Source organism: Prinia subflava, chromosome 9, assembly GCF_021018805.1.
Source record: "Prinia subflava isolate CZ2003 ecotype Zambia chromosome 9, Cam_Psub_1.2, whole genome shotgun sequence".
Taxonomy (NCBI): domain Eukaryota; kingdom Metazoa; phylum Chordata; class Aves; order Passeriformes; family Cisticolidae; genus Prinia; species Prinia subflava.
The window spans coordinates 34,717,605-34,745,208 of record NC_086255.1 but is presented as its reverse complement, the minus strand read 5'-3'; the positions used below and the strand labels follow the sequence as shown (position 1 = coordinate 34,745,208).

Below are 27,604 nucleotides of genomic sequence, written 5' to 3'. Positions count from 1 at the left end.
TGCTAAAAGGAGAGTAGAGACCTCTGAGGGAACCAATCCTGAGGGCACTGCCGTGCATTACATGGGTGCCCCACAGGACTCGCAATGCAGGCGAAGCTGCGCGGCCATCAGGCCGCAGTGCTGAGCCTCACCAGCCGCGGTGCTGAGCCTTACCAGCCGCGGTGAGGTGCTGGACGTGGGCCATGACGCCCTCGGTGTACGGCCCCGGCTCGAAGCTGTCCATCTCGCCCGCCACCACGTGTGCGACCCTGGCGGCGCGGCCGCGCACGGCGCCCGCCGCGCGGTCCAGGCCCTCGGCGTCCTGCTCCCGCAGCGCCACGATGCAGCGGTTCACGTCCTCCAGGATGTGGCTCTCTGCAAGAACAACAGCACCGCTTTAACACCCACCCATGCACTCACACACTGCTTCCACAGGCTGCGAAACTCACAGTGGCAAACCTACACCGAACCGCCTCGAAGGTCTCCTAACAATTTACTGGTTCCTGCCATTCAAAGGCACTGTAATGCTCTCCTATAGGCAAGAGCAACAATGAAAGACTGAGTCACAAAGTGTCATAGAAGTATGAAAACCACAAAACCTTACAAAGTACAAACTAAATATCTGCAAAATAAAGAGAAGTTTATTAAAGCTGCTACTTTACTGTTGAAACCTTCTTAAGCCACTGTGACAAGATCGTCTACAATGAGATGCGTCTCCAATGACAAACAACTGCCCAACAACTAAACTAACTTCTTTTACATCGATGCCGTAGGATGCTCATGCTAAATGAGCAAACCACCACCCCTCTGTTCTTCTAGATAAAAATTTTTCAACTGGCAATAGTGAAGTTGTACTTGTGCTTACCAAACCATTCTTTGATGCCCAAATACATAGAAATGGGGAAAAATACATCAGCAGGAAGGACAAAGGTGAAAATCTCAGAACTAAAGACTGGTCCTAAACTGAAGTGTAACAAGCACAAGTAAGGATTCAAATCAAGCTAGAAGGCAGTAATGTCAAGAACTACAGAGAGAATAGATATGTGGTGTGTTAATATTTCCATCTATACAAGCAATACTGAAGGATACATTCCCTTTTTTTATAGGCAAAGTAATGCAAATATAAAATTAAACTTATGGTACAAAGATTGTGTCATAAAATACAGTTTTAAATTATAATACGTTCACTGCTTTAAAGCCTAAATACTTCGTAAAAACTTCCCTGCTAGTGCTGGTATTGAATTTCCTTTCCTACACAGATCTACAATCTGCTTTGTCTCTCAAGAGAGCATACTACAAGAACATTAGATATGCAGTGAAGGCAGTAGATCTGCTCCATCTTCAGAAGTACCGCTGAAACTTCCCTCGCACTAAGCCATGAATTAATTCAGAGCTTACAGCTTTCCTGTTAATTCACATGACTGTCATTCTGTACATGAGTATTAAATTATGTTTTATGTTATCCAATAAATTAGACAATCACAGTAACTTGTACAGATAAAACACACCATTAGGTAATCCTAAACTGCTACCTGGGTCTGGCATGACTATCTTGGGATTCTATGCAAAAACCTATGAATTCTGCTTCAGTTTATGAAATGGCTGCATAGCAGAATGTCTCTGTAAACATAAATCATCTTTATCCTTTTCAGACCCATGTCACCACCTCCATGGTGTGCAGAAAATGAGGAGTTTAGCAACGCTGACTTTGTCAGCACTGTGTGTTCAGTGTTATAAACGCATATTGCATAACTGGCTTTTTGCACATATTAAAATGAATATCTCGTGCTATGTTGGGAAGTTATGCTGTATTCATATAGTTTCTTTCAGTAATATGGTAAACGTAGCTTTTAGGTTATAGAATAATAGTAAAATAGAAACTGTGTTATATAAAGATGCTTTTGTAATTAGCTTGAGAAACAGAGAAGATAACCAAAGAATTTTTCACAGTATCCTAGCTTGATAAGAGATAGCAGCAATGACTCTAAAAAGGCTCTGAGAAAAGATTTATGGCATAGCTCTATGACTGTATGGAGCCATAAGAAGGCCAGATTTACAGATGGAAGGGAGAAGGGAGGGGAGTTGAGATTAAACAGGAACACCTACGATTTGAAAGGAATGTTTGAATCACGTATGTAATGTATGAATATTCAACACACTAGTGTTTTTAAGGGATGACTCTTTTGTTAAGCAGTGTACCCACATAGTAAATCCCATGTGAGGGTACCCAGGCACCTGTAAAAGAATACTTTTGTTCTTATTGTCTCCCGATTGTCTATTTGTATTTTTTTATTAAACTTTTGAATTTTACAAAGTGACCCTCGTTTTTCACATTCAGCATGGGCGTATTTGGTAGCTGCACCCAGGGACTGACAGCTCCATGCAAACAGAGCACTCAGAGCACGGGCAGCCAGCTCAGTTCCTCCAGTGTCAAACACAACACACCCAGCTGGAAAGAAGGGGTCAAATAAGCAGCTGCACAAAGATGTTCCAGGTTCTAACCTGTGCTGTACAGGTTTGTAGCTCACCTTTCCTTTTCCAGGCATCTCTTCCTGTGTGCTTCCACAGGGAGAGGCTTCCAAACAAACCAGTTTGTCAATGTGCACAACGATGGAGACAGAGGTCTGACACGCACAGCATGCAGGAGAAATGACTAAAAACCCCCACTTTTGCTGCCACAGTTACATCCAAAATGAAGCACTATGGGCCACCACTGTATTAGTTTTAATACTGTCCATGCATAAGCAGAGACAGTGACAGAATGGACAGCACCACCACCACTTCACAGGCCTTGCCATGAAGAATACACTGCTTTTTACTGTCCAGCAAACAGCAATTAAAGGGCTTAATCCTGTCTAAAGAGAAAGGCGGGGCTCTTCTGGGACCTACCAAGCAAAATCTCCATCATGGAAAAACAGTCACCTTTATTTCATATGACATGAATCTCGGGGCTCTAAAAAAATACAACTGCACATTGGCCTCATGGACATACTGTATGAATGGAACACATGGTGGAAAGCTCCCAGCTTCCCATTTTCAAAGGGATGTCACAAACAACATTTTCATGGAACAGCAAACTTGAGAGTGGATGTTCAACAGAAATGCAATTGGACCTGTACGTTGTAAGCCTGAGATTCCCATCAGCAGTTTCCTTCCTAACTGCTAAGACTACTTCCAAACCCTTTTAGAACTGGATATAAATGAGACTGATGTATGCTCTCAGATCCTGTGTTTCAAAGATGAACAAGAAGGATACAGACTCTATTAATTTTGTGTTGTCCATCACCTCATACTAGAAGAGCAGTGCAACAGCTTTTCTTGCTCCATCCGCCCAGGGAAGCTGCCCAGTGCCATCTGTGTGTCCCACAGTCCCGAGCCCTTGGCAGCACAGCACGCACAAAAATCACCAGTGAGCCTGTGCCCAGCACGGGCACTGCCCAGCAGCTGAATAACCACAGCCAGCAAGGCAGCCTCTCACCGTGCTCGGAGGCTCTTCCAGATGAGCTACTTCACCATCAATAAAACTTAGCTTAACTTCATTTCCCCAAGGCACAAGTAAGCTTATACATTTTGCCTGAGGAGAGCTAATAGGAAAGAAAAGAAACAGCACTGCTCACAGTCCAGCTGAGACTCTTTTAGCCTCTGTCTTTCTTACAGATACTTCCTCCTCCTATACCAAAGGCATTAGGTCAACTTTTGATTTTCGGCCAAGTATCTTACTTTCCAAAGCAGAAAAGGAAGATTAGGATGATGGACCATCTCTTTGTCGTGAGTCAATGTCTAGCAGAAGAGTTAATTGTAACAGTGGATTGATAGATGTTTAAGGAATTGGCAGATTGCCATGGTTGCCACAGCAATTATCACGGGCAGAGCACTGTACCTTCTGATTTGTCTCTGGGATCTTGGTGTTAGTCAAAAATGGCCAAAAATTATATCTCAACTGAGCTAACCAATGGCTAATAAAGTCATCTGCCAAAGCCATGACTCAGACTGTCTCCCGGACAAAATCAATAGCTCTTCCTCTGCATGTCATCTAAGAAAAAGACAGGTGATGCCCTTCCATTCCACTTGGCACTGATAAGGCCCCAGTTGAAGCACTTTAATTAAAGTTTCTCTGCTCAGCTAAAAAAAAAAATAGAATTGTGAACTAAATACAGACATTATGAAAAAGAAAAGAAAAAAATTTAGAAATTTTAAAAATGTAATGCATGAAGAAGCATTATAAAACTCAACTTGGTCTCCTGAAGACAAGACAGAAAATAAAATTCTTTTCTGCAAGCCCTAAATCATTAAATTAGGAATGTATGCAGTGATAGTCTAGCCAAAAAATGATTTCTATCTTTTCCCATCTGTTGGCATGATAAAATGGGAAGCACAGAAAAATTTTGTACAAGACGCTGCTTCCCTTGAGATAACTCCTATCCCCTGGGCATGGTACCTTAGAGTGCTCATCAGAAAAGGAGTCCAAGTTTTTCAATAATGGCACTATCTGGTATGGCAAAAGACATGCTCTCACAGACTCATAATGCTTTGATGAACTCCAGAAGGACATCTGAGAGCAAACAAATGGTAAGAACATCCATACTTAGATTTAGCAAGTGTTAGTGCTGAAGCTAAGAGAACAAAGCAGCTAAGCAGAAAGTGCAAGTCCCAGTATACAACTCCCTGTTACCACCTTTCTTGTATTTAGACAGAAAAAAAAAGTTAATCCAATTCCCACCTTTTTTGCTACATACTGAAGTTCAGATAATGCTCAAGGCTAAATCTCCATCAGCAATCTTAAGAAATAGATTTTCTTGGCACTTGCAGCTCTTCTAATAAAGTATCTATATTCTACAAGCATGACAGTGTCTTAGTCACTACTCAGAAATAAAATCACTGGTAATCACTTAATGTCCGAAGTTCATGGCAATTTCAAGAGAAACATTTTTAAATTAATAGAAAAGTGCAGAAAAATAATTGCTTAGAACAAGGAAAATACATATCCTTTCTTCTCTAATTGTATTAGCTATACATTCTTCATCTGCCAAACCTAAGAAACTAAGTAATTTCTAATATTGTTTGTTGCTAATCCATCTGACAACACTGTCATTCTGTCTCAGACCAAGGGTGGTACTGACAGTCACAGTTCCCAGTTATCTGGTATTTAGCCAAATGCATTCCCACTTCCAAAATACTCTGGTTTTAGACACAGAGCCATAACACAAGAAGCACCGAAGTGGCTGCTGTCCAGCTTAAAAGGCAAGGAGCATCCAGAAAGCAATGGGCTAAAGCTTCACCTCAGCTCCTGTAAAAATTATAGAGCCAGACCTCAAGGAAAACATTTCCAGGCACCAGAAGGACAAGAAGATTATTAGGAAAAAAACAGCACTGATTTATTACAAGGGGCAAATCAAGCATGGACAAACTGCTTCCTTTGAGTGATGAAGGACTGGCTCTGTGCATGGGGGAAGTGCTCTGCTTATCCCTGAGCTGAAGGACACTGGTGCCAGTGTCCCCAGGCTCCCCACAGGGAAATGAGGGCAGGTGAGCACCACAGGCAGGAGCCAGCCCTGCAGGCAGACTGAGGAGCAGGCAGGGGGACAAAGCTGGCCAGGGCTCCTCAGGAAGGGGCTGAGGAGGCTGGGAATGTTTAACAGGAACACAGAGCACATCCTGAGCAGCTCCAGAGGTGACAGCGACCGGGCAGCCCAGCCAGCTCATACTGCAGAGGACAGGGCTGGCACCCAGACCAACCTGACAAGCTGGAAAAATGCACCAACAGGCAACTGCTCAGCAGGAAAACCAAGGAAACTTGGGACTTGGTATAAGGGAAAAAATTGTCTCTCCATTAGAGCAGAGGGAAACATTTGAAGGAATTGCCTGTGAAGACCAGAAATTAACTGATGCACACAAGTGGGTGCAAATGCTGATGTTCCTAGGTGCTACAGAAAATTAATTTATTATTCCCTTTGTGGCAGACTTTTTCAGCACTGTTTAACTATAACCTCCACCTGAAAGGGGAATTGTGACACCAAGAAAGATCAAGCACATATGTGAGAAGCCTCCTGAGTTAACATGTATGCGTCATGTTGATGGGACAGATTTTCCTGAAGGAAAAAATCTACAGAACTTGCCAGAGTGGTCCAGGAAACAGTAGGTTAACTTGGGAAAAGGGTAAAATCCAGGATCATCCAGTACCACAGGACATGATACAGATATATGGTACCTCTCTCTAACAGGGAGCTGAAGGCTGCAAGCCAAAAGCTAGAAGACAACAGAAAAGAAAGGATGGAAGATGACTGTGAGGAGAGAAGAGAGGGAATAGCATAAAGGTGCTCCCCTAGGCAATGTTCTTCAGGATCTACTATTATCTGTGCAAGTCCCTACAGATTACTTTCAGGGAAAAGAGACACAATACTTCCTGTCTTTAGAAACTTCAACCTGTATTCTGAAACACTGGCTTCACTTCTGTTCCCAGAAAATACTAACTGAAGTGTGTATTTCTTCCAAATTTTACCTTAGGGTGAACAAAGCATTGATTGAGTTGGCAGCTTCTCCTTAAGGTTCATTTTCATTCATATAGGCATGAATGAATCTAAAATGTCAGTGTCTAAACTCATGAAAGCTAAAAAAAAAAAAACCGCAAACAAAAACACTACAGAAAAACATCAACAAAAACAACCCAATCCTCACAGTAAAACCAAGCCCACCCAAAATTCTCTGCCACATCACCACTGAAACAGCCATAAAGTTTCTTATGTCTTAAATAAATATCTACTAATTACAGAGTTGGCAGCCCAAAATTATCAGTTTAACTAACTGATAGAGGTTTCATATTACAGAAAATTTCTCCCCCTGCATGAGTGAGAATCTTACAGTAATATTAATCCTTTCCAGAGTTTAATCTCTTTTCCTCATTCCTTTTAACATGCTTACAATAAGATTTGGTTGGTTTGAGATGCTAACTGCTTCTGCTTCAATCCTTGCCCTCCATTTTGTGAGCACAAAATCCCACCCACAGACAGGTTTTGGGATTGTCAGCTTCCCCACTCGGCATCCAGATGTATTCCAGGACCCGGGGAAAATGAAGGAAGCACCAGCTTAGGCTCTCAGCATGTTTCAGTGCCTCTCCTCTCCCAAAGCTTCACACAAGCCAAGCTCAGAGAGCCCTGAAATCAGTGAAGTTCCCTGTAGAAGTACACAAGCCAACCTAGATCTAGGTAAGGATCTGGAGAGAACACAGGCAGACAAGAAGCAGGCTACAAGCATGAACACTGGGATAGGACAGAGACAAAGGGAAGCCACAAAAAGCAAAAATGCCCACATACCCAGCTGGCCAGTGGTCACTTCTCCATCTCCAGCCTTCAGCTGTCCCCTGGGCTGCAAGGCCAAGGAAGCCCTTCCTTCCCCCAGCAGCATTGCCAGGGTGATGCACTCAGGGAGCTGTGCCCCAGCCCCTTCCCTCGGCCCAGTCCCCTTAACCATACCCTGCTCTAGTGGGCTGAAGAAATGACTGATTCTGACAATCCACCTCCTCCTCCACATATACCTGTACAGATCTGCAAGGACCTGGGCCCCAGAGGCACCCACTTCTCTTCTCTGGCCACAATCACCCAAGAACGCTTAGCTCAGTTTTTATTCTAAACTTACAGGAGATGGTTCATACTCCCCCTCGACAATGTACAGAAGCAACATAGAATTTTTAATGTATTAATTTTCTGCAACATGCTGCTGAGTCTGTAGGACCAGAAGGGAAAACAAGGAATTGGAAATGGTAGCAGGAAAGAGGAGACAATGGAGACTAAGTGAAATAGAGCATTCTGTTTAATCCTTAGAAATCACTGTAACCACCAACTGTGTTTGCAATATACTCTCCCACCCCTTTTCAACTACTACTAAATTCCAAAATGAACACAGCAAATTTTACTCAGATTAGCCATGTCTCAGCTATGAACCTCAGTAATTGTTATGTTGATAACCCAGGTAATCATGATGTTAACAACAATTCTCTCATAGAAGAACATTCTCTTCACCAAAGTAGTTATAACCAAAACCAGTGAATTTCTTGCAAGAGGGTAATTTATCTTCTTAACAAATTCAGCAACTTCAGCTTCTTGAAATACAATGGAATACACCCCTTCAACCTTAATCTGACCACACGAACCCCTGACAACAGTGACCAGAACACCATTTGGCCAACATGAGCAGCAAACCTTTTCCTAGCAAAACTAGACTAGGAAACCTTTTTCTGTCTCAACTACAGCAGGGAGACTGCTACTTCAATGTGCAGTTATTTACATTAGAATCCTCATGCTACATGTGCAACCTGGACTAGCTGATGGCATCCCTGCCCGAGGCAGGGGTCTGGAACCAGATGGGTTTCAAGGTCCCTTCCAGTGCAGACCACTCTAAAATTCCATGATCTCCTAAATCTGCTCACAAATATGGGGACTGACAAAAAGTCCCCACTTCCTCTTCCACAGCAAGTTCTACTTCAACTAACCTGCTTTATACACCCAGCTTTGCTAAACTGCTCCCAAAAGTAGCTAATACTGTGTTAGGTGTAAATAAAAATTTACAGTGCTTCCAGACAGATCCAAGAAGCCATGAGGCAATCAGCAGACATCCTTCTCCTCTGACAATGCTTTTTAGGTATTTAAATTCTAGTGAACGCAGAATAGTAGACAAACATTGCCATGTAATCTTAATTCTGCATTAACAGGTTAATTGACTTTTTTCACTTCTTCAGGGGGAGGCTGCCAAATGAGCAGTAGCAGTCACAATGAAGCTGCTGAGGACTGGGGCAGGAGATAGGAAATCACCGCAAGGATAATGGGATTCACCAGAACAAAGAACTCCGAAGAGGCTGTTCTCGGTCTGAATGCAACACAGAGCCAGCTGTGAGCAGCAGGACGGACTAGACCTCCACATCCCCTCCAACCACAATGTGATAGAGAGGGAAGAACAGTAACAGCTGGCAGCCAAGGAGTATGGGCATACCAGGCTCTCCAAATGACTGGAACACGCCTCTTCCACATCAGCAAGGCCTTTTACAGACTCTGACATACAATTGTTCAGAACATTTGCCACAGACAGGCAGCCGTAACTTAGACTTTTCCTTTCAGCTTCTTATCTTAGACATAGTAATTACTTTTCACTCTTCATTTTAGCTCCTGGATAAATGGAGAATTATTTGCCTTAAAAAATCCTGTCACATTTTCCCTTAGTATATGGCAGCCAGCTCAGAAACTACACAGGATAACCATTTTCTTTATACCCAGTCTGGGCCCGTTCTCTTCATTTCCACACTGCACAGCCAGAGCATTCATTATTCTCCTCAGAACATTTCCTCTCAAAAAATACAAAAGACAGTTTTTCCCTTTCTGTCACTTTTATAAACCTCAGGTAAAAATTCTGGGAGGCTTCTTTTTCCAGAAGATGAACTACAGAAGGAGAGAGACTTTTCCTGGCAATTTGCTCCTTTGTTTCTTCGTTGCCATTATTTTTGCAGCAGCCTGCTGGAACTGTCTACAGGAGAGTGCTGAACTACAGGAGAGAATTCTCTTCATATAATCAGAGGGCTGTGTCCCATAAAAAATGCTCCACAAGCCTCTGCTTGGTCTTTTGTGCCTCACATGCCTGCCTGGTTTCAATGCAGAGTTGCTTAAACACCCCACTAATTAAAGCAGATAGAAGCTACCAAAAAAAAAAAGAAAAACAAAGGTGTATTCTCAATGCTATGAAAGTTGAGATTCAATTTTCCATATCATTTGCTCTGCCAAAAGAGAAGAACTGACGTCTGCACTTTTATTGCCCTAGGTGAAATATGAGCTGGCCCTAAACAGGGCATAAATAAATTTGTTTTCTGCCCTTCTGTGGCTGGGAAATGGAAAATTTATTGTTGCTTTCTAAATTCTGCATTCAGAATCCAAATCTAGCTAAAATATTGCCTAACTTCATGAAAATCTCTCTTAAAAACTCAGAAAGGCCTTGATAAATCATAAACCTTTAAGTCTAAAATGGCAAAAGCAATGTTCTCTGGGTAAGGGATTATCTGAAGGAATTAGTTTATGCCAGGAATTACACTGAGACTTATCTCACTGTAAATGAGAAGTTTTTGGAACAGGGAAATAACTAGCCAGATTACGTGGAAATAGTTCATAGCACCTATCTTACAAACCAATGCACAGCTGATAACCTAGTTCATAATTTCAGGGCAGATGCCACAGAATGAAGAGCTGGCAGTCTTCCCAGTTTGGACCAATCAGCAGAAGATGAAATTTGCAATTACTAGAGAATATTCAGTGTCTCTCTGCATCAGCTGGAAGGTTTGGACAATTTGTCACATTCAAAAGATTTCATTTCCTCAGGTGGGGAGAGGGGAGAATTAACAAATGTGATAATATATCTATTTCCTTCTGCAAGATCAGGGGTGTAAAATTGGAGAGCTCTGTGTTACCTGTTTCACAGTCTGTGTTGTGTTACAAAGCAGACTCATGTTAAATGGGGGCTATTTCATTGGTCTACAACATATTGTTAAAAGATAATAGCCATCTGCCACTCTTCAAGGATTGCTCAGGTGAAAATACTGACTTGATGGTAACAGCCTCCTACCTGCTGTAGTAAGCATGTGATCAACATCTAGGAACACTTTCTGCCACAACAACCAATGCAGGGAGGGGCAAGTGTTAACAGACAGAAAACATTTCATTGCCAAGAGACAACTGAGGTAAGAAACTCCCAAGTCTCCCGACAGAAATGGTAACTTCTAAGCTGGGAAAAACTTGTCAGTTTTCCTGGTGGATACTCCTGTGCAAACTGCTGTTAATTGTTGTTTGCTGTTAAAAAGTTACCTCTCACTTGCAGAGAAAAGCTGCTCTTCATTAGATCAGTTTTTCACCGAATCTAAGCTGGTACCAGTTTTTGCTCTTGGTGGAAGACAGGAGTGCTGCTGGTTGGTTTTCAACTTGTTTGGGTTTTGCAAGACCTAAGTTTGGGAGATGTGTTTGGTTTGAAGTTTTATTACACTACCATCCACCAAATTTCTGGGACCAAACCTGAGGTATCTGCTAAAGTTACAGGCAACAGAAGTCAGGGCATAAGTCAGGCTTTGTGCATCCCGCTTACTCAATGAGACTCTCTAATTTCACACTCCTTTTTTCTCCCCCAAGTGCTAAGGGCTCCCAGCTGTGTAGAAGACAAGCACATGTCCTACCCAGCTGCTGCAGCTGCCAAAGGCAGGCTGCCTTTGGATTATCAAGAAAACCTCATTGGTATAGAGGTGCTTGATAAGAGGTTCACAAGAGGGGAACCTCAGGGAACATATCACATTCCACAATCAGCTTCTGCTCATCCTGTGCTCATATGCAAGTCTGTTTTCTCATGTGTCATTTTGAAAGGACAGACAGATTTGACATGCTGCTTTCAGTAATAAAAGCACACTCCAGTTTCAGGACTACAACACAACTGGAACCTGCTGTCCCAGATAAAGATTTTGTATCTTATCCTTGAAACAGAGTCCCACATTCTGCACCACAGTAGTACTGTCACCCTTAACTCTTAATGCCATTGGCCAGAATCTTCCCTTACCATTTAGTTGTGCTTAGTTTCATACCAGTTTTTGGGAACACGTGTATATGTTTCCAGTAGGCCTCATTACAAAAACCAAATAAATCAATTCCTGCAAAGCTGCACAAAACCATTAAAAGCTACTGCCACAACTGCAGCTGGAAAGCCACTAGCAAGCAGCCTGTTAGGAAATAAACACACAAAAAATTAATCCAAATCTACATCACACCCATGCATCTTAGACCATGCTTCAAAGGCTGCCAAATCCCATACAAAGTGAATTCCAAATGCATCAGTCTTCAAAACTTCTGAGGAAGATGCCAACTGTTTGCAAAGCTTGTGATGAGAAACAAATCTCACAGCTAACAAAGTCTCAGCAACAACTTCCTGAAATTCAGTAAGAACAGAGCAGGAATTCAACACGAAATTTCAATTTCTGAATGGAGACCTCAAGTCATCGAAATGCCAAGTCCAGTGCTGAACTGCACTACCCAGGTCCTTAGTCCTGCCTACTTGCTCAGTGACTTCACGCATCCATTCACTCTTACCCTCTACAGCTGTCCAAAGGTTCACCACTAAAATGTTCCCATAACCTCACTAACAAGTGCAGAAAACCTGATTTAGAAAATACTGATTTCAAATAGCAGGTTTTCACAGGACAGTGCCTGCCAGAATGGCCAAGATCAGCCTGTGACGCACGGTCAGATGCAGTGTCCAGGCCATGGCACAGCTAACCAAGCAGTCCCTAAAAACACACCCACTGCCTTAACAGGTGTTACACACTAGAATGTCTGCCTTGGAGTCTAAGCCAGGAGCGTTGCAAGAGCAATTTGTGCTTAAATCAGTATCTCAGGACTGTAAGCTACTTCTGAAGCAAGGATACGGGACATGGATATCCAAGAGAGGCAGGAGTCGATGTATGATTCCCAGTTAAAACAAAATGGATACCATGACATCAACAAATCTCCAGGAAGAAGACATTCCTCTAAAGAAAACTGAAAAGGACTCCTTGAACTACTGTGACACGCAGCATATCAAGTGCCATTTATCTTAATGACAGAGTAAGAAAAATGGATGACTGTGGTGGCAATTTCTGAGGCAGTTGGGAGGAATCAGGGCAATCAGAAAGCTGTATGTAGTACTTTTGCTGGCAAAGCGGTTTAAACTACTGTATAAAAGCGAACAGAGAGAGACAGAAATACCACATAATTAAGAAAAGTCCAAGTAGCTCTGCAGAGTAGAAAGCTGTGTGTCACGAAGTGAAGGCACCAGTGCTGGTAACTGTACACTGGATTTCCAAAATGCTTTCAGCTGCTATTCCTGGAGAGCTCTGAGATGGCACAGGATAAATGACAGATTTACTGGTGCTACTTCTTACAAAAGACAAAACAAGGGGCAGAAACAAGCAGACAGCTCCGTAAGCCAGCATTTCTACAGGGTTTGGCTCTGAAATAATGCAACTCAATGCTTTCAAAAGTAATGTAAAAGGCAACTATTGAAGTAATAAAGGAGGAAATGTTTCTTGTCTTTTCTCATTCCTGCCAGTCAAAGCTGACAACAAAGAACTGAAGATGGTACCACAGCACCTAGTGATCAGTGAATTAAACAAACCAGTTCAATGTCAATGAACTCAAATGTGTAGTGAAAAAACCCTAAGCCTACACAAAATATTGACCTATAAATTGGTCACTACGGTTGAGCACAGAAACTTTTGAAGTCAATCAAGAAAACACTGGAAGCACACTAGCTCAACAGTAATTAAAGGCAAATAATGCTGCTATTTTCCAAAGAATACCTGGTAGTGAAGACATATCTAAGATGCTGCAAATAGTTCTTGTCCTTATTTCCACTTAAAAATACCCATTTTAGTAAGGAGCACAACTAAACCTCCTACTCCTCCACAAGACACATCCCTACATTGTTGAAACGACAGCTATTATAATGTTATGAAAGAAGAGTTGAAAAGAAAGAGTAGGGAAAATTGGAAGGTATTCCCAGTGAGGGTAAAGCAGTATGATGGTTTTGACAGAATTTCCAGGTGGGTCATTAATGGCTAAGAGCTGCATCAGGAGAAACAACCTTTGCATGCTCAGTGACACACAGATCCAGCTCTTAGTCTTGATAAAACAGGGAAAATTCAAGGCCATTTTCTTACAAGCCAGGTGAGAACAATGAAGAGGGAGCTTGACCATCTTAGGTTTAGCCAATTCATATTTATCCTGGAGCACATTACAGTCAGGCTGAACAAACTTGACATAAAAGTGATTGAAATCCACAGTGTAATTTAGCTTCCTGTTGGACCTGTAGTGAAGTGCATACATCTCTACTTAGATTCCTATGTTTATTCTCCTACAAAAAGCAAGACATGGTATTTTGCTATTGCAGGTGCCGGAAGGCCAGCATGAAAACATCAAATTTAATCTTAAGTCTCTGAATAGCATCTTGTTGGTTTGAGCTTCTTCCTCACCATCTCCATAGCTCTGCTGAGGGCAAATGTGTAATTGGCAATTTTTGTGATGTATTCATCTGTAAACATGCTACATGGACTGGAAAAGAGGTAATAAAGTGAACCAGAACTCAAAATCATTGACAGAAAATGAACTATATCAAGAGAGATAAGCAGGACAGAAATCTGAATCATTCTCTTGCTCCCTGCCCAAGTATTTACAGTGTGTTTTGTAGTTTGAGTGGCTTAACTGTCTAGATTGCCATCTTCATGACTACAACTGTCCAAACTGACGTGAAACAGAGCCTGGTCAAAATCTAAAACTTAATGCTAGTAATACTTCCGTGCTGAGAGCTGGCCTTACCATACACAGAAGTGCTCCTCGTCAAGTGCTGGCTCTTTAACACCATAAAAGAGGGAACAAGGTCACAAAGTTAAAAGAAGGGTCATCTTGGCTCTACGAACAAGCCCTGCTGGGGAGCACCTTAGATCTCCCCATCTCAGAGTCCAGACTAAGAGCACTTCAGTATCCACAAAGATGAAAATTACTGCATTATTACATTATCTAATGGGATGAGCCCACATTACACCCAACACTGTGTACCTGACTCGAGCAGACCTGTGTATTTTGACAAAAATGAAGTGACCAGTACAACCCATAAAGCTGTGCCAGTAGAGCTGCAGAACTGCAGTAACCTCAGACTCCCACCTTCCACGATGCAGGCTCAGTGCAGCTGCTGAGCACGATGAGCTAACACGTGTTCTTGAATCACTGAATAAAACCACAGCACAAGAAAAAGGCAGAGATGTCACACACTGTCTGCAAGTGGCTCCCCGAAATTAGCAGACAAAGCATTGAAGTTTTACAGCCTTACCCACACGTACCACATGTAGCATCTTGCAGAAAGCTTTATCATTTGGTTTTAATGATAAAAGGAGGAAGGAAGGACACTGGAAGCTTTAGAATATAAACTTCAAAGGAAAGAAATGAGAAGATTTTGGGGTGGGAGAAGGAGGAAATGAGAAATTTTCAATGGAAACACACACTACTAAAGAACCGAGCAAATTTAGGAATAAAATGAAGAGAAATCACTTGCAAAATGGTTTCTAGACTTCAAAATGCTGCAACGCTGGATACAACCTTTCAGACCTTTTAACCTGAATTTCAGCAGTTGGCATTAAATAAATCTCTAAGCACATCAAAAACTTCCAATAGAATATGAGAAGATTTAGTAGGGATCGACAGACTTTTCCAGAGTAACTACCACTTTAGTTTGGATGCAGTGTGCTGCTGTGTTATTCATGGGAATCATCACAGATCCTGAGAGAAGCAGGACCACTGCTTAGCAGACACAATGAACAGACGAGAAGATGTTAACCACCTCTGCTGCTCTACACCCTCCTCTCTCAAAACGCCAGAAATTAAGTTAAATTAAGCTATTTTTAGCTTGAAGTTTGCTGGTTTTGTTGCAAACAAAAAAAAAAAGGGTTTTATACTAAAACCCCAGAGCTTTCTCCTCCTTTCAATTGTAACAAAAAGATGTTAACACCCTCTTCATATCTTGGCCTGTTTCCATCCCGCCTGCCTCCCTCCCCTATGACAACTATAAATTATTCCTTTCAGATTATCTGAGGGAATAAAAACCACCCAGCACTGGGTAGACTATGACACAATCACGGAAAAATGAATATGATGCCATTAACAGGACAGGCAGCACCAAGGAAGTTATTTCTTAGAACCCCTTTATACAGAGTGTGACACTGGATAATGAAGAACCCTTCAACAGCAGAGTAACCACCACAGGGTCGAGATAAGGAAGGCTGTGTAATATTCAGAGAACATTATAAAACCTGGAAGAGTACTTGCATGTAATTGCATTTAGGGATGTGAAAAGGCAGAGGAACTGAACGGACACGAGGTTTCTTTTTTAAATGACTGATGCAAAGTAATTTCGAGGAAATAGAGGAAAGGTCTGCCTCTATTGTGCAGAATCGGATAATGCTACAGATCTGCTACACATTTGAAAAAAACCTAGCTACCAACAGGAAATACATCAGACTGGAAGATCAAGGGGAGAATTAATAACATTTTCTATTAGTCTAATCTCAGCAAGTGTTTTCTGTATTTAGGAGAGAATGACTGCATCATCCAGAACAAGCAGTGACTCTCCCAAAATGAACCTGTCTGTCTACTGAGTACTGAAGAAAAACACAGAAGACTAAGCTTAGAAAAGTATTCAGCTGGAGATGGAGGAGGAAAAGTTCACCAGACTTGAAAAAAAATCACCTATTTAAGAACTACTTTTCTTTAAAAAGTCGTGATTTGTAACAAACACTGGCTTGATACTAACGCAGAGACAATTATATGAAAAGCCTGCAACTGTCTGACTTACGGTCTCTTCAGGATAAAGTCTGGTAAGACTGACCCCTGCTCAGTGCACTCCATGGCACCCCAGCCCAGGGGAACATGAGCCAAGAACTGCACGAACTCCATGCAGGTGTTCTATGCCATCAGTCACAAACAGACATTAACATCAAGCCTACAAAGAACACTGCAGTGGATTCGGCTCGCCACATTTCCATTTCTCAGACAAGGCACCAATTAATGTGGTGGGCTGGGCACCCACTAGAATTATTTACTCTTTTTCTGCTGTGAGATAGGATTAGGAGAAGAGCAAAGCAGGCTCAAAACTTAAAGGGTATAAAGAAAGCTTTATTAACAAAACTACAAGAGGGAGAAAGTTAATAAGAATCAGAATAAAACTTTCAAAATACTTTTCCTCCCCCCAACAAGCTTCTTCTCTTTCTCACTGACAACATGAAGAGACAAAATTTAGAACTTAGGTTAGTTTATTACCTCTAAAATAGTTTTTCATCAGTTCTTTTAGGGAGGGCAGTCTCTTTTTCCATGTTTTCATAAAAACATTTCCTTGTTCATCTCTTTTCTCATTCTCTTCATGTATGAGTAAATCTGTGTTCTTCAAGTACAGTCCACAAATGACACAGAGCCTTTTCTGTGTAACATGAAGTCTGTGATCTCCACCCTTTTATACACCTTCTTAAAATACATTTTGTCTAAAGTGCATTCTATCCCTTGTAATTGCATCAGCACTTTTAATTAATTTTTTTAAGGTAAATGCATTCCAAATAATGGGTAATAAGTCATTAGACACTGAGATGGTTTTGTCTGATGTTCAGTTTGTTGTTTCCCTACCAGAAGGAAAACTTTGGCAAAAGAGCAGCTACTATTAAAGGAATTTGAGCATTGTGATATTATAAATATGACAGAGCAAAACTCAAGACAGCATAGGGGAGGGCTGATGAAATAATCTTAGTTTGGGTAAAGGCATTAAGAGAAGGACACAGAAGCAGTGGAGGGATCACCATGCAAGCTCTTCAAGAAGACAACAGAAAAAGGGGAAAAAAAAATCACAGGTGCTGAGAATTCTGTATATATAAACACACTTCAGAGCTTATCTATATGGTCCTTGAAAAAGCTGAGCTAATTCTGGGACTAAAGGATCCAAGTATTTTGTTACTGGTTTTCTAAAACACAACAAAATTGAAATACTTATTAATTGCAATTAGTCTGGCATTGCAATGACACACCATCATCAGGAGCAGAAAACATACATAAAAAGGAAGGAAATGCTGACATTTCAGATTTTCCACCTACACCCACTAGGTCTGCTAAGGCAATTTTGAATACAAGAGTATTAAAATAACACAGAAGAATCAACATGAGGAAACAAGCCTCCAACTCTGTTCCAGGCTAATTGTATGAGGAGAAGACACTAAAGAGTCAGTTTACAAGAGCAGAGAGTTGAGCATAAAGCTTCAGGCTTACCAACATGAATGCCATTACAAGCACAACAAAACTGGTTTCCTGGAAATTCATGCATCATATGCAACAGCACACTTTAATTTATGAATCTGTAGACTTCACATCATGATAAACGGATGACAGTAATTTTTAAACTTAATGTCAGTGGGTTGTAAAGATTAACACCCACATTCCTCCTTGCATAAATTAACTATCCAAAACCAATAGGCTGAGACTGATTCTCTGTACCTACAAGATGTAACAAGTCTATGAACAACAGCATCATCATTTATAATGTTTCATAATTACAAATACTTCTTTTACACAAGTCATTAACTCTTGCTTTCCTTTATACAGAACAGACCCCTACTTCAACTCTTTGCAATCAGACCTCTTCTTCAGTTGTAAAGACCTGATTTCATCCTTTTTTTCTGCAGTGCTGTTTTCCTTTGAATACAGAATCACCTATAAATAGCAAGAATAATACACAACTGAAACAAAAATCCCACAATTTCAAGAAGATGTATGAATCTGAAAAGTAAAGACCAATACACTTAGAAAAAGAACACTGTTTTGTTTATTATTATATGTCATTTATGAGAACATTAAAAACAGCAAAAAAAACCCAAAACAAAAAATCAAACAAAGAGAAAACAACCAACCTTCCCACTGCTTACAATTCTCCTTTCCTGAGTGCCAGTGGGACAGGCAGGACTGTCAGAAATAACAGACCTCTCAATCAGTCAGAGAAGAAATTTTAAATCAACTTTGAAGTAGGCAATTCTCTTGCATGATGCAGAGTTCTGAAGCACCAGAACCACTAGGGAAGGTGTGTTTACTGTATTTCCTAAAGAGTGTCCTGTAAATCTGAATGCAATTCTGACACTCAAGGATTCATCATTTCCCTCACCACCTGCAAACTCAGCAACTCCAACTCGCACGTGAGGAGCTCACAGACTGACACAGCACAGAACCTGTACTGAAAGAATCTTATTTAAGGTATTTCTTTCCCAGAATGATCATGTTGGCATGAGAGGTACAATACTAATTTCTGTAGAAAAAACAGGGCCATTAAATACCAGTTCTGGAATTCCTTTCCTTTCAAACAACATGCAAAATCCTCCAAGCACGTTATCTTTCCTAATCACAGAGTAATTTCCAAAGAAGGGCAGATACCATCTTCTATTACACTTCTAACCTTTCTATTCAGACAGAGCAATATATGAATGATTTAATTCCTCAGAACACAGTATTGGTGCTAATATCCTACGGAGTAAACCAAGAGTGACATGCACTGTTCATCACAAATACTCCTAATATTTACTTCTTTGTGCGTGAACGAGGAAAAAAAAATCTTCCCAAAGCAAAAAGGTGACACTGCCATAGAGAAACATCTTTTCAACAGAGCACTTAAGAACAAGCATGACACTTGAAGTTTAAACAAATTAAATTAACATCTGCCAAAGGGTTCTACCAAAGCTGACAGAAGATGTTCTACACACAGTTTAAAGCAAATACAGCAATGTTCACCTTTCTTGGACTTCATGGCATGTAGGCCTACACATCAGTGCTACCTGGATTAGTTTCTGCTTTTGCTTACTATGAACTATTGTCAATCATTCAAGTGTGTTCAACCAAAGAATGTAAATACACCAAAAAGCCAGGAGCCTTCCCTGAAATGAGCAGCAGCCCAATGACAGATTTTTCTTTTACACACTTATTATTGGAATGCTTCTTTTTATTCAAGTCCAAGAAAATTTGAGAAAAAACCCAAAAACTGAAATGTGCCATTTCAATGAATCATAGCTGTATAGATGAAAGTAATCACTTAGCTCAATGAATCTGACAGAATATTTTTAACCTATTGTGAAATCTTCTGAGTTTTAAAGAGATCCATGTATTTTATTCATTAACAATTGACTTGTTTCATCTCTTTATTAACAGCTTTATCAACACCTGCATAAATTGCAGGAAATTTCAGAAACAAGGAAGATTTGCACTACAAGCAAGAGGCACGTTCACGAAGTGCTTCCATCAAAGGCCAACTTACAAGGGAGAAAATAATTCTCAGGTTGTGTTTCTCCATGCTAAGATGCTGAGATGCACACAGGAGAGTTCCTATGAATAACTAAGGCACACTTCTACACTCAGACCTGAGTCACTTGCCAGGTACACCAGCTGGCCTTGTAAAGCAAGGAGAATCTCCCTGCCCTGAGGAAACCTCTGTATCCCACATCAGCAGAGCCACGAAGGGCCTGAACAACCATCTGTGCTCATGCTGTTTGCACTGTAATAGCCACACCCCGATCACAAGAAACAAACACCACTCAGTTACTGGGACTGCTCTCCAGCAGCTTCCAGTGCCAGTGGCCATACCAAAGGAGCTTGAGAGCAATGAAAACTCAAACTCTGCTCCCTTTCAGCAAGAGTCTACCCTCATGTTTAATGAGCAAAGCAGAACTTGGGAACGTGAATTTAGTTGTGACTTCACTTTTACAAGGGTTTTAAACTACTTACATGTGCAGAACAGCTCATGTTTCATACTGCTGCATAAACCAAACAGTCCTAACTAATGGAACTAAGCCCAAAGGACATGCCCAAAGAGAAATGGGCAAGCAGAGGGCCACTGGCCATGGACACACAGAAATTAAACCACATCTAAGGCAGATGAGACAAACCTTTCCTTCCTTTCCATGTTATGCTACTTTAAGAGAAATCAAAAACATAGAATTATAGAAATTTACATGTGCTTCACAATACAAAGATGTCTAACTATGCATATGACGATACACTTTAGCAGGAGCAACACAAAAAACAGGTATGGTGCAAGTAAAAGGCTTTTGTTAAATACTTTTCCTCAGTGAGGGCAGAACCTTTCTTCAGAACCGCAATCTTTAAACTGCACAAAGTGAAACAACTGTTTTCTGTCTTCTTTTTCAATGCTGAAGACACTCAGTGCTTCAGTAAATAGTTTACTACCCAAGGCCTCTCCACTGAAGAGATCTGTAAAAGTACACTCTGTGTGACAAATATCTGTGACACTGAACATTCCAGAAAATTCCAGAAATTCTACTGTGCATTCCACAGTAACTGGAACACAGGCTATCACAAGAACCTGCTGTTCAAGATACATGCACAGGGATATGCACTTCCTTTCCTCAGAGACTTCTCACAACTGCAGAGAGGAGCTGAAACTGCAGAGGTAAAGGAAGCTGTGGGATGGATGAATGTTCCCCTGCAACACCCAGCTGGTCAGCCCCAGGGACTTCTGCCCAGCTCTACACTGTGCACAGCAGGAATATCCTCTGGGTGGGGACATTTCAAACAGCAGCAATGGTTTCACAAATCCTCATACAACCTCATCTTTCACTAGTTTCCTGTCGAGAAGTGATGAAAACTTTTCAAAGCATATAAAAGAGCAACTGGATTCTGAAAATGACCATACCTGAGACAGCAAGGAAATCATCAATACTCGTTATGTCATCCACAGCTTCAGTAAGAACACGGATGTGATTCTCCCACGTACTCCTATACATCTCCATGTTGTTTTTCACAACTTGACTTTTTGGTCTGGCAGCAAGAGCTAAAGCAGCATTAATAACCTGTGCCAAAAATAGACAAAAACAAATAAATAATTATTCTTTCAGAAATCAAATCTTATGTTTTACTTAACATAGCAAAGCAGCATTCCCGTTTGCCAAACAAAACCTTTGCTCAGCTTTTGGTTCTGTTCTCAAGCAGAAATATCAGTCAGATGTTGCTTAGGCCAACTTCCATTTCAGCTTCATAAATAAAGAAGCTGACGGAAGAGGACAGCAAAATCCCAACATTTTGGTTTTAGCTGGAAAATCACACCGTTCCAGTTCACAAGATATCAAATTCAAGGAGGTTTTTACTCATACACACTTCAGGCACACACTTATCAGAACAGCAAACATCATTTCAGTTCTGAGTTTAAGCTCTTTAACATCAAGAGCTTCTTATGGAGTACCTCCACTGAGAGAGAGAGAATCAGCCTCTGCCATGTGGAAGTGGGAGGTTCTTCCAGAACAACAGGTGTCTTTTAGGATCAGAAGCACGGGATACAACACATACTGCACCTAGATAAAAGCAGCACACTGGCTGTGCTGAATCAGTTCAGACTAAAACCAGAAACTATATCCACATGAAGAGGGTCGATTACATCTCTTTCAGAAAAGACTAACTGAAGATGCAAACACTGGATCCTAATCGTTTATTTCTATAGATACTTCTTCAGTCAATTAGCTAGAGAGTATTTTTCCCTAATATGGAAGTTTCTTGATGTTATATACACAAACATTTTTAAACTAAACTAACACACATGCCAGGTAAAAGCTGAACATTAACCTTGCACTTCCCTTTTTTCCCTTCTGAATACTGCTTATTTATAAGGGTGGGGAAGGATTTTAAAACAACCAAACAACAAGCAAAACATAGGGAGAATAAAAACAACATACCCTTGCTGCTGAGCATGGGACAGAATTAAAAAGCACAGGAAAGGCAGCAGGAAAAGAAGAAAAAAACCAACATCCCAAATGAAATATAGGAGAAGTTCTCTTTTGCTTTCTGAAAAGGAAGAAACCCTTCAAATTGCACACTAGCCCTAGCAAGAGTCATAAAAAGACTTTGCAAGATACTTTACTAGAATATGCTGGTGCAGTAACAATGAGACTTCTGCCTTCCCCATTTTGGTCAGCTGGGTTCCTGACATGGTAACAAACATTAGTTATATTACAGGAAAAGGGCAAAAGCTCTGATACTGCCAGGAGCAAACAGCACCAAGGCTGCCATCAGACAGGCAACATCTTCAGACTGGGGGGCATTTTTATAAAAGTGGGGATGCAAGCTGCAATTAACATTTTTTCCAATTCTAACTCTAAACACCTGAAAATGTTGGAAAGCAGGTTTCAAGCAGTCAGCACGTGTATTTCTGTCCAAATCATACATTTTGTTAGGATGCACAACACACCCCAAACCTCAATTCACTGCCTAGCCCTGTACAGTTGCATACAAGGTATCACCTCCAGTTTTTCTATTTCAATAGCAATACCCAAGATACAGAACTTTCCACATGCACTGCAATATATACAAGCCCATTTCTGTTTGGCTCTACAGCAGCTTCCCTAACACTTTTAAAAGTAAGAAATTTGTAGCAGATGAGGCTTTAACTGTTTTCATTTCTATCACGCTTGATCCAATTTCACAGGATCAATTTTCTAAGCCAGGGGCTCAAAATTTCACCTCAATAATTCTTAGGTCACATTGGTCCTGTTTTGATTTACCACACTGACTAGTTTAGGTTTTAAAATGTGTGCATTAAGACTGAAATACCAAAGACGTAATTTCTAACTTTTCTGTTTAAGCCTCTAATTAGATATTAGCTGAAAGTCAAACTCTATTTCTGGTCAAATACAATAAAGTGTTTTTTCTTACTGCATTTTCTTCTTTGTTTTGGCAGATTTACCAGGTTAGCTCTGCCAAAAGTAACAATGAGACTCTGCAAAAGGCTGTTTCAGTATCAGAACCAGCATCTTTTATCTTGGCAAAGACAAAAAGAACCAACTTTTGTCTTGCCACACGCAATATAGAGGTGAACTGCTTGGGAAGATCACCAAAACTGTTAGAGAATACAGCCAATTTTATCAGATGGGTGCATTTAGACATTCTGATGAGTCCAGATCTCTCTGGAAATAAAATCACAAAGCCAGCAGTGACTACAGCCCAGGCAGGTGGGCACCCTGCTCTAACAGCACAGACACTGCACAGGCATGTGTGATGGGCTGAGGCTGCTTCCATCACCTCCAACACCTCAGCAGCACAAACCAGAGCACTCACCTAAGGCTTCCCTCAGGAAACTTGCAGCTACAAGTGAAGTCAGGTCCGTCCCACACAAAGGCAGCTACTCCTGAATTAAACACTAAAGGTGACACTGCTCCTTATGGTGTCCCCGGTACATTGCTCTAACCTTTAATAGCCTATTGAGAAAAGACTTAATTCCACTTTGGATAAACATGGACCTCACAAGTGTGGAAACAACTCTCAGAAAAACACCACAGAACAATTCTGTCTGATAACAACAAAATTCAAATCCTGTCATATGTAAACTGCAGAGCACACTACAGACCCCATGTCTGTCCTGCCTGGGAACCACATCAAGGTATGAGACTTACAAGCCAAGCAAGGCTGCTGCAGCTTGGCTAAGCACAGACCTACTGTGAGCTTTGCTCTGTCTGGAATGTCCCAAAGTGCATGGTTCAGTCCAATCTGGCCTAAAAATGTGAAGATATTCATTATTACAGAAATAAAATGGAGACTTTAAATCTTTTTCTCCTGTAAAAAGAAGAAAAAAAAACAAAAAAGGAGAAGAAAACTTCACTGGGTCATACCCAGACTCACCAACAAGACACCAAATGAAAAATGCCACTTTCTCAGGCTTCATGAAGTTTAGTAGCTTTTCTACTTCACTCCAACTATCATTCATGGTATAGATTTATCATCTGAATTGGCCTCAAGAAACAACGAGAGCAAAACTCATCAGAAGTCCCTTTTTCACCATTTCTTCCTGATCTAAATTAAGGTTAACATTTGTCACTAGCTAATTAAATATAGCCCTAGTCTCCCTTATTACAGCATATTAGGCAGTTAAAATTCCATTATTACTTTTCCACTATCTGTATTTCTGCACACAAATATCACAATTCAGTTTACCAGAATGCTGCTACTACTCCCGCTCACTGCTGGGGCATTTCACTAGGGGCTAAATTACCAGTTTGCAAATAAATCCTTGCACCTGTGAGCAGAACCGAGGTGAGGACAGCGTTGCTGTTATTAGCTGCACAGCAGTAATATCCATGTGCCCTCACCAAGTCCAGGACACATCCTACTCTATACGTTCATCAAATGCAAACCAGTCTCTGCAGTTTAACAGTGCAGTGATTGCACAAGCTGAGAGAAGCTTGAGGAGACAGCAAAATGACGACAGCAGTACAATAATCCTACCTTCTTCTAACTTCTGAGCAGCTGGGTGCTGCATCAAAACACAGTAAGTTCAAATGAGCCCTGAGGGCGCACTGGACACGCAGCTTTCAGGGATGGACTCCTGTGCACAGTGGGCTGAAGAGGGCATGTGGGGGGCAGAAAAACACAACACCGAGACCACGACAGGCCCACACGCCCACAGCTGGACACTGGCACAGCCAGCTGGACACTGGCACAGCCAGCTGGACACTGGCACAGCCAGCTGGACACTGGCACAGCCAGCTGGACACTGGCACAGCCAGCTGGACACTGGCACAGTTACTCCTTTATTGCAGAGGTAACAACGTGGGGACAGTTGACATCCATCCACCACACCAGGCAGGGACAAGTGCTCAGTGAGAAGGTGCCTCTAGAGAAGGATGAATCACACAGCACAAGGTCAGGCAAATGAGACAGCCCAAGAGTAAAACATGTATACGCAGGGTTGGATTAACATTACGAGAGAACGCTTTTACAGTTCCAATTTAAAAAAGAACGGAAAGAAGCAATGGCAAATGTCTGTTATGGCAGTGACTATGGCAGAAGAAAACCAGAAATTTGTTAGAAATTAAATATAAGGATATTCTGAATACCAAAAACTGCCAGTCCCTCTAACCAAAACCTGCTAGTCCCTCTAACCAAAACAAGAAAAATACCTGAATGAATAGCTTGGGCTTTGTTTGGTGATTATCTTTCTTTTTGGATAACTGGAGTTAGCCACCCAGCTTTACATTCACTTGCACATCCAGCAGATTAATTTCCAACAAAATTAGGTGGGCAAATACATTAACTTGTCACAGTAACAGCAGAGCCAAGGTCAGTCAAGTATTTCTCAAAAATGCTTGAGAAATTTACCTCCAAGAACAGAAGAATCAGCTCTGCCCTAGAAGCTACTACAGCAAAGCTGAAAGAGCTGCCCCAGGGTAACACCACTTACAACTTGACCAGAGTTTTGCTACAGTAAGGTGAAACTCTGTAGCTCCATATTTAATTGCTAAAGGAAGTATAACAGGATGGTCATATTCAAGGTGAACAGTACATCAATGTGTCATCTGAGTCTGCCACTTCTCGAGATCAGAATTCAGGTCTTTGTTTAAAATCAAAACTATTTTGTTCATCTAACACTGATCCCAATTAATTTACGTAATGTGACCAGTTTCTAAGCATACCTGAACAAGATTAATCAAGGTACATGCATGGATAACACAACAAAACACAGAGAAGTGATTTCTGAGCTTTTAGAAGGTGAATTTTTAGTAAACTAAGGACCTCATTCAACACGCAGGACATCACAAAAACAGCACAGGCTCTTCAGGGCCATGCGTGATGGAAGAGTATTCTGACAGCAGACAGAGGGAGGAGCTGATGAGAGATGGCACAGGAGCAATTTCATACCAAGGTAGTCAAGCTGTGGAACAAGTTGCCCAAACTGTTTGTGCAGCCTCTGCCCTTGGATTTTCAACACTTGACCAGTCAAAGTTTAGAGAAAGGTGAGAGTTCAGTTTGAAATTGAGCATTGAAACAAATAGCTGTGAGCTGTAGACATCCTTAGGTCCCTTCCAACGTGAAGCACTGTTGTTCTAAAATGCAGTTACAGACTGATTATATGATAAACACTGGCATCAATTCCTTCTGGGGCAAGAGTGACACACCACCCCAGGGTAATCTAGGAAAGGTAATAGAAATGTAAAGAATGCGACTACACCATGACAGGATTTCCTAGGTCACAAGGGTTCTACTAAAGAAACCACAGAAACATGCTGGCACTTTGCTATTTTTGTTCTTTTAACACAAAATCATGGGGAACTTATTTCTGTCAAGCTGTGCCTTGTATTTCTCTTAACACAGTGGGGGAGTTTAAATATCCAGATATACCCAAGCTCTGCAAAAAAAGAGTATCTATTTACTAAGTCAAAAAACAAACTTGGAAGCAAAAAACTGTAATGGTAAAAAGGTGCAAGGATATGGGACACTGTTGCTTTGGCACCTGGCCTATACAGTGATTGCAGTAACCCAGGTATGAAAAATCCGTAACAATTTCAAAGCTTTGAAAGTTGCATATCTTGTATACAACATACTTAATCATAAAATGCATTTCAGTCAATATAAATAAATAAAATTCAGGTCATATTGATAACAGCTCTAGACAATACAGACACATTCTACCCAAGGGCTAAGAGTATTCCAAGAGTAAAAAAATTACCGGCTATATTTGTTAATAAAACTGACTTGAATTGTTTTGTAAATTCAAAAAGGTAGACTCTAAACCCCACTGGAAACAGCTGAAAGCAGATGCAGAGTGAAGGGAGATGGTTTAATTGTTGTATCAAAAGTGACATATCAAGACAAAGCAAGATGGCACTTCCACAAGAAACTTTCATCCATTTCTGATGGAGAATTTCCATCCACAGCCCACTCCTCTCCTCACAACATGCTGGAAAATGCTACCTCAGCAGCATTATCTAGTCCTGATAGTTATGAGGAGATAAGTGTACAGGTGGTACACAACCATAAAGGTTCACACTATGTCCAAGATTAACACACCTACTGCTTCAGAGAGAAACTCAAAAATCCAACAAGAAAGAATGATGCAGTAAGAACTCAGCAATCCCTAAAATACTAAATGCAGTGGCCAAAACAATTAAGACAAATTATGATGCTAGATAAAATTTCAAAGTCCTATTTGCAATCTCTACTTTGGCAGAACTAGTATTTAAAGCACTTACTAAGACTCCTTCTCCTTTCCCACAGTTTAAAAAGCAGGAAGG

General features: G+C 41.1%; 1 protein-coding gene across 2 annotated transcripts in view; it reads right to left on the bottom strand.

The window, feature by feature from the left end:
* The window catches only part of CTNNA3 (catenin alpha 3), a 419,849-nt gene that overhangs the window by 102,849 nt on the left and 289,396 nt on the right, over positions 1-27,604 (bottom strand). For both annotated transcript variants that reach the window (XM_063406388.1, XM_063406390.1), the window contains 2 exons: positions 21,244-21,400; positions 154-354 (listed from right to left, as the gene is read on the bottom strand). In XM_063406388.1, coding sequence (XP_063262458.1) covers positions 154-354; positions 21,244-21,400 — 358 coding nt within the window. The remainder of the gene's footprint in view (positions 1-153; positions 355-21,243; positions 21,401-27,604) is intronic.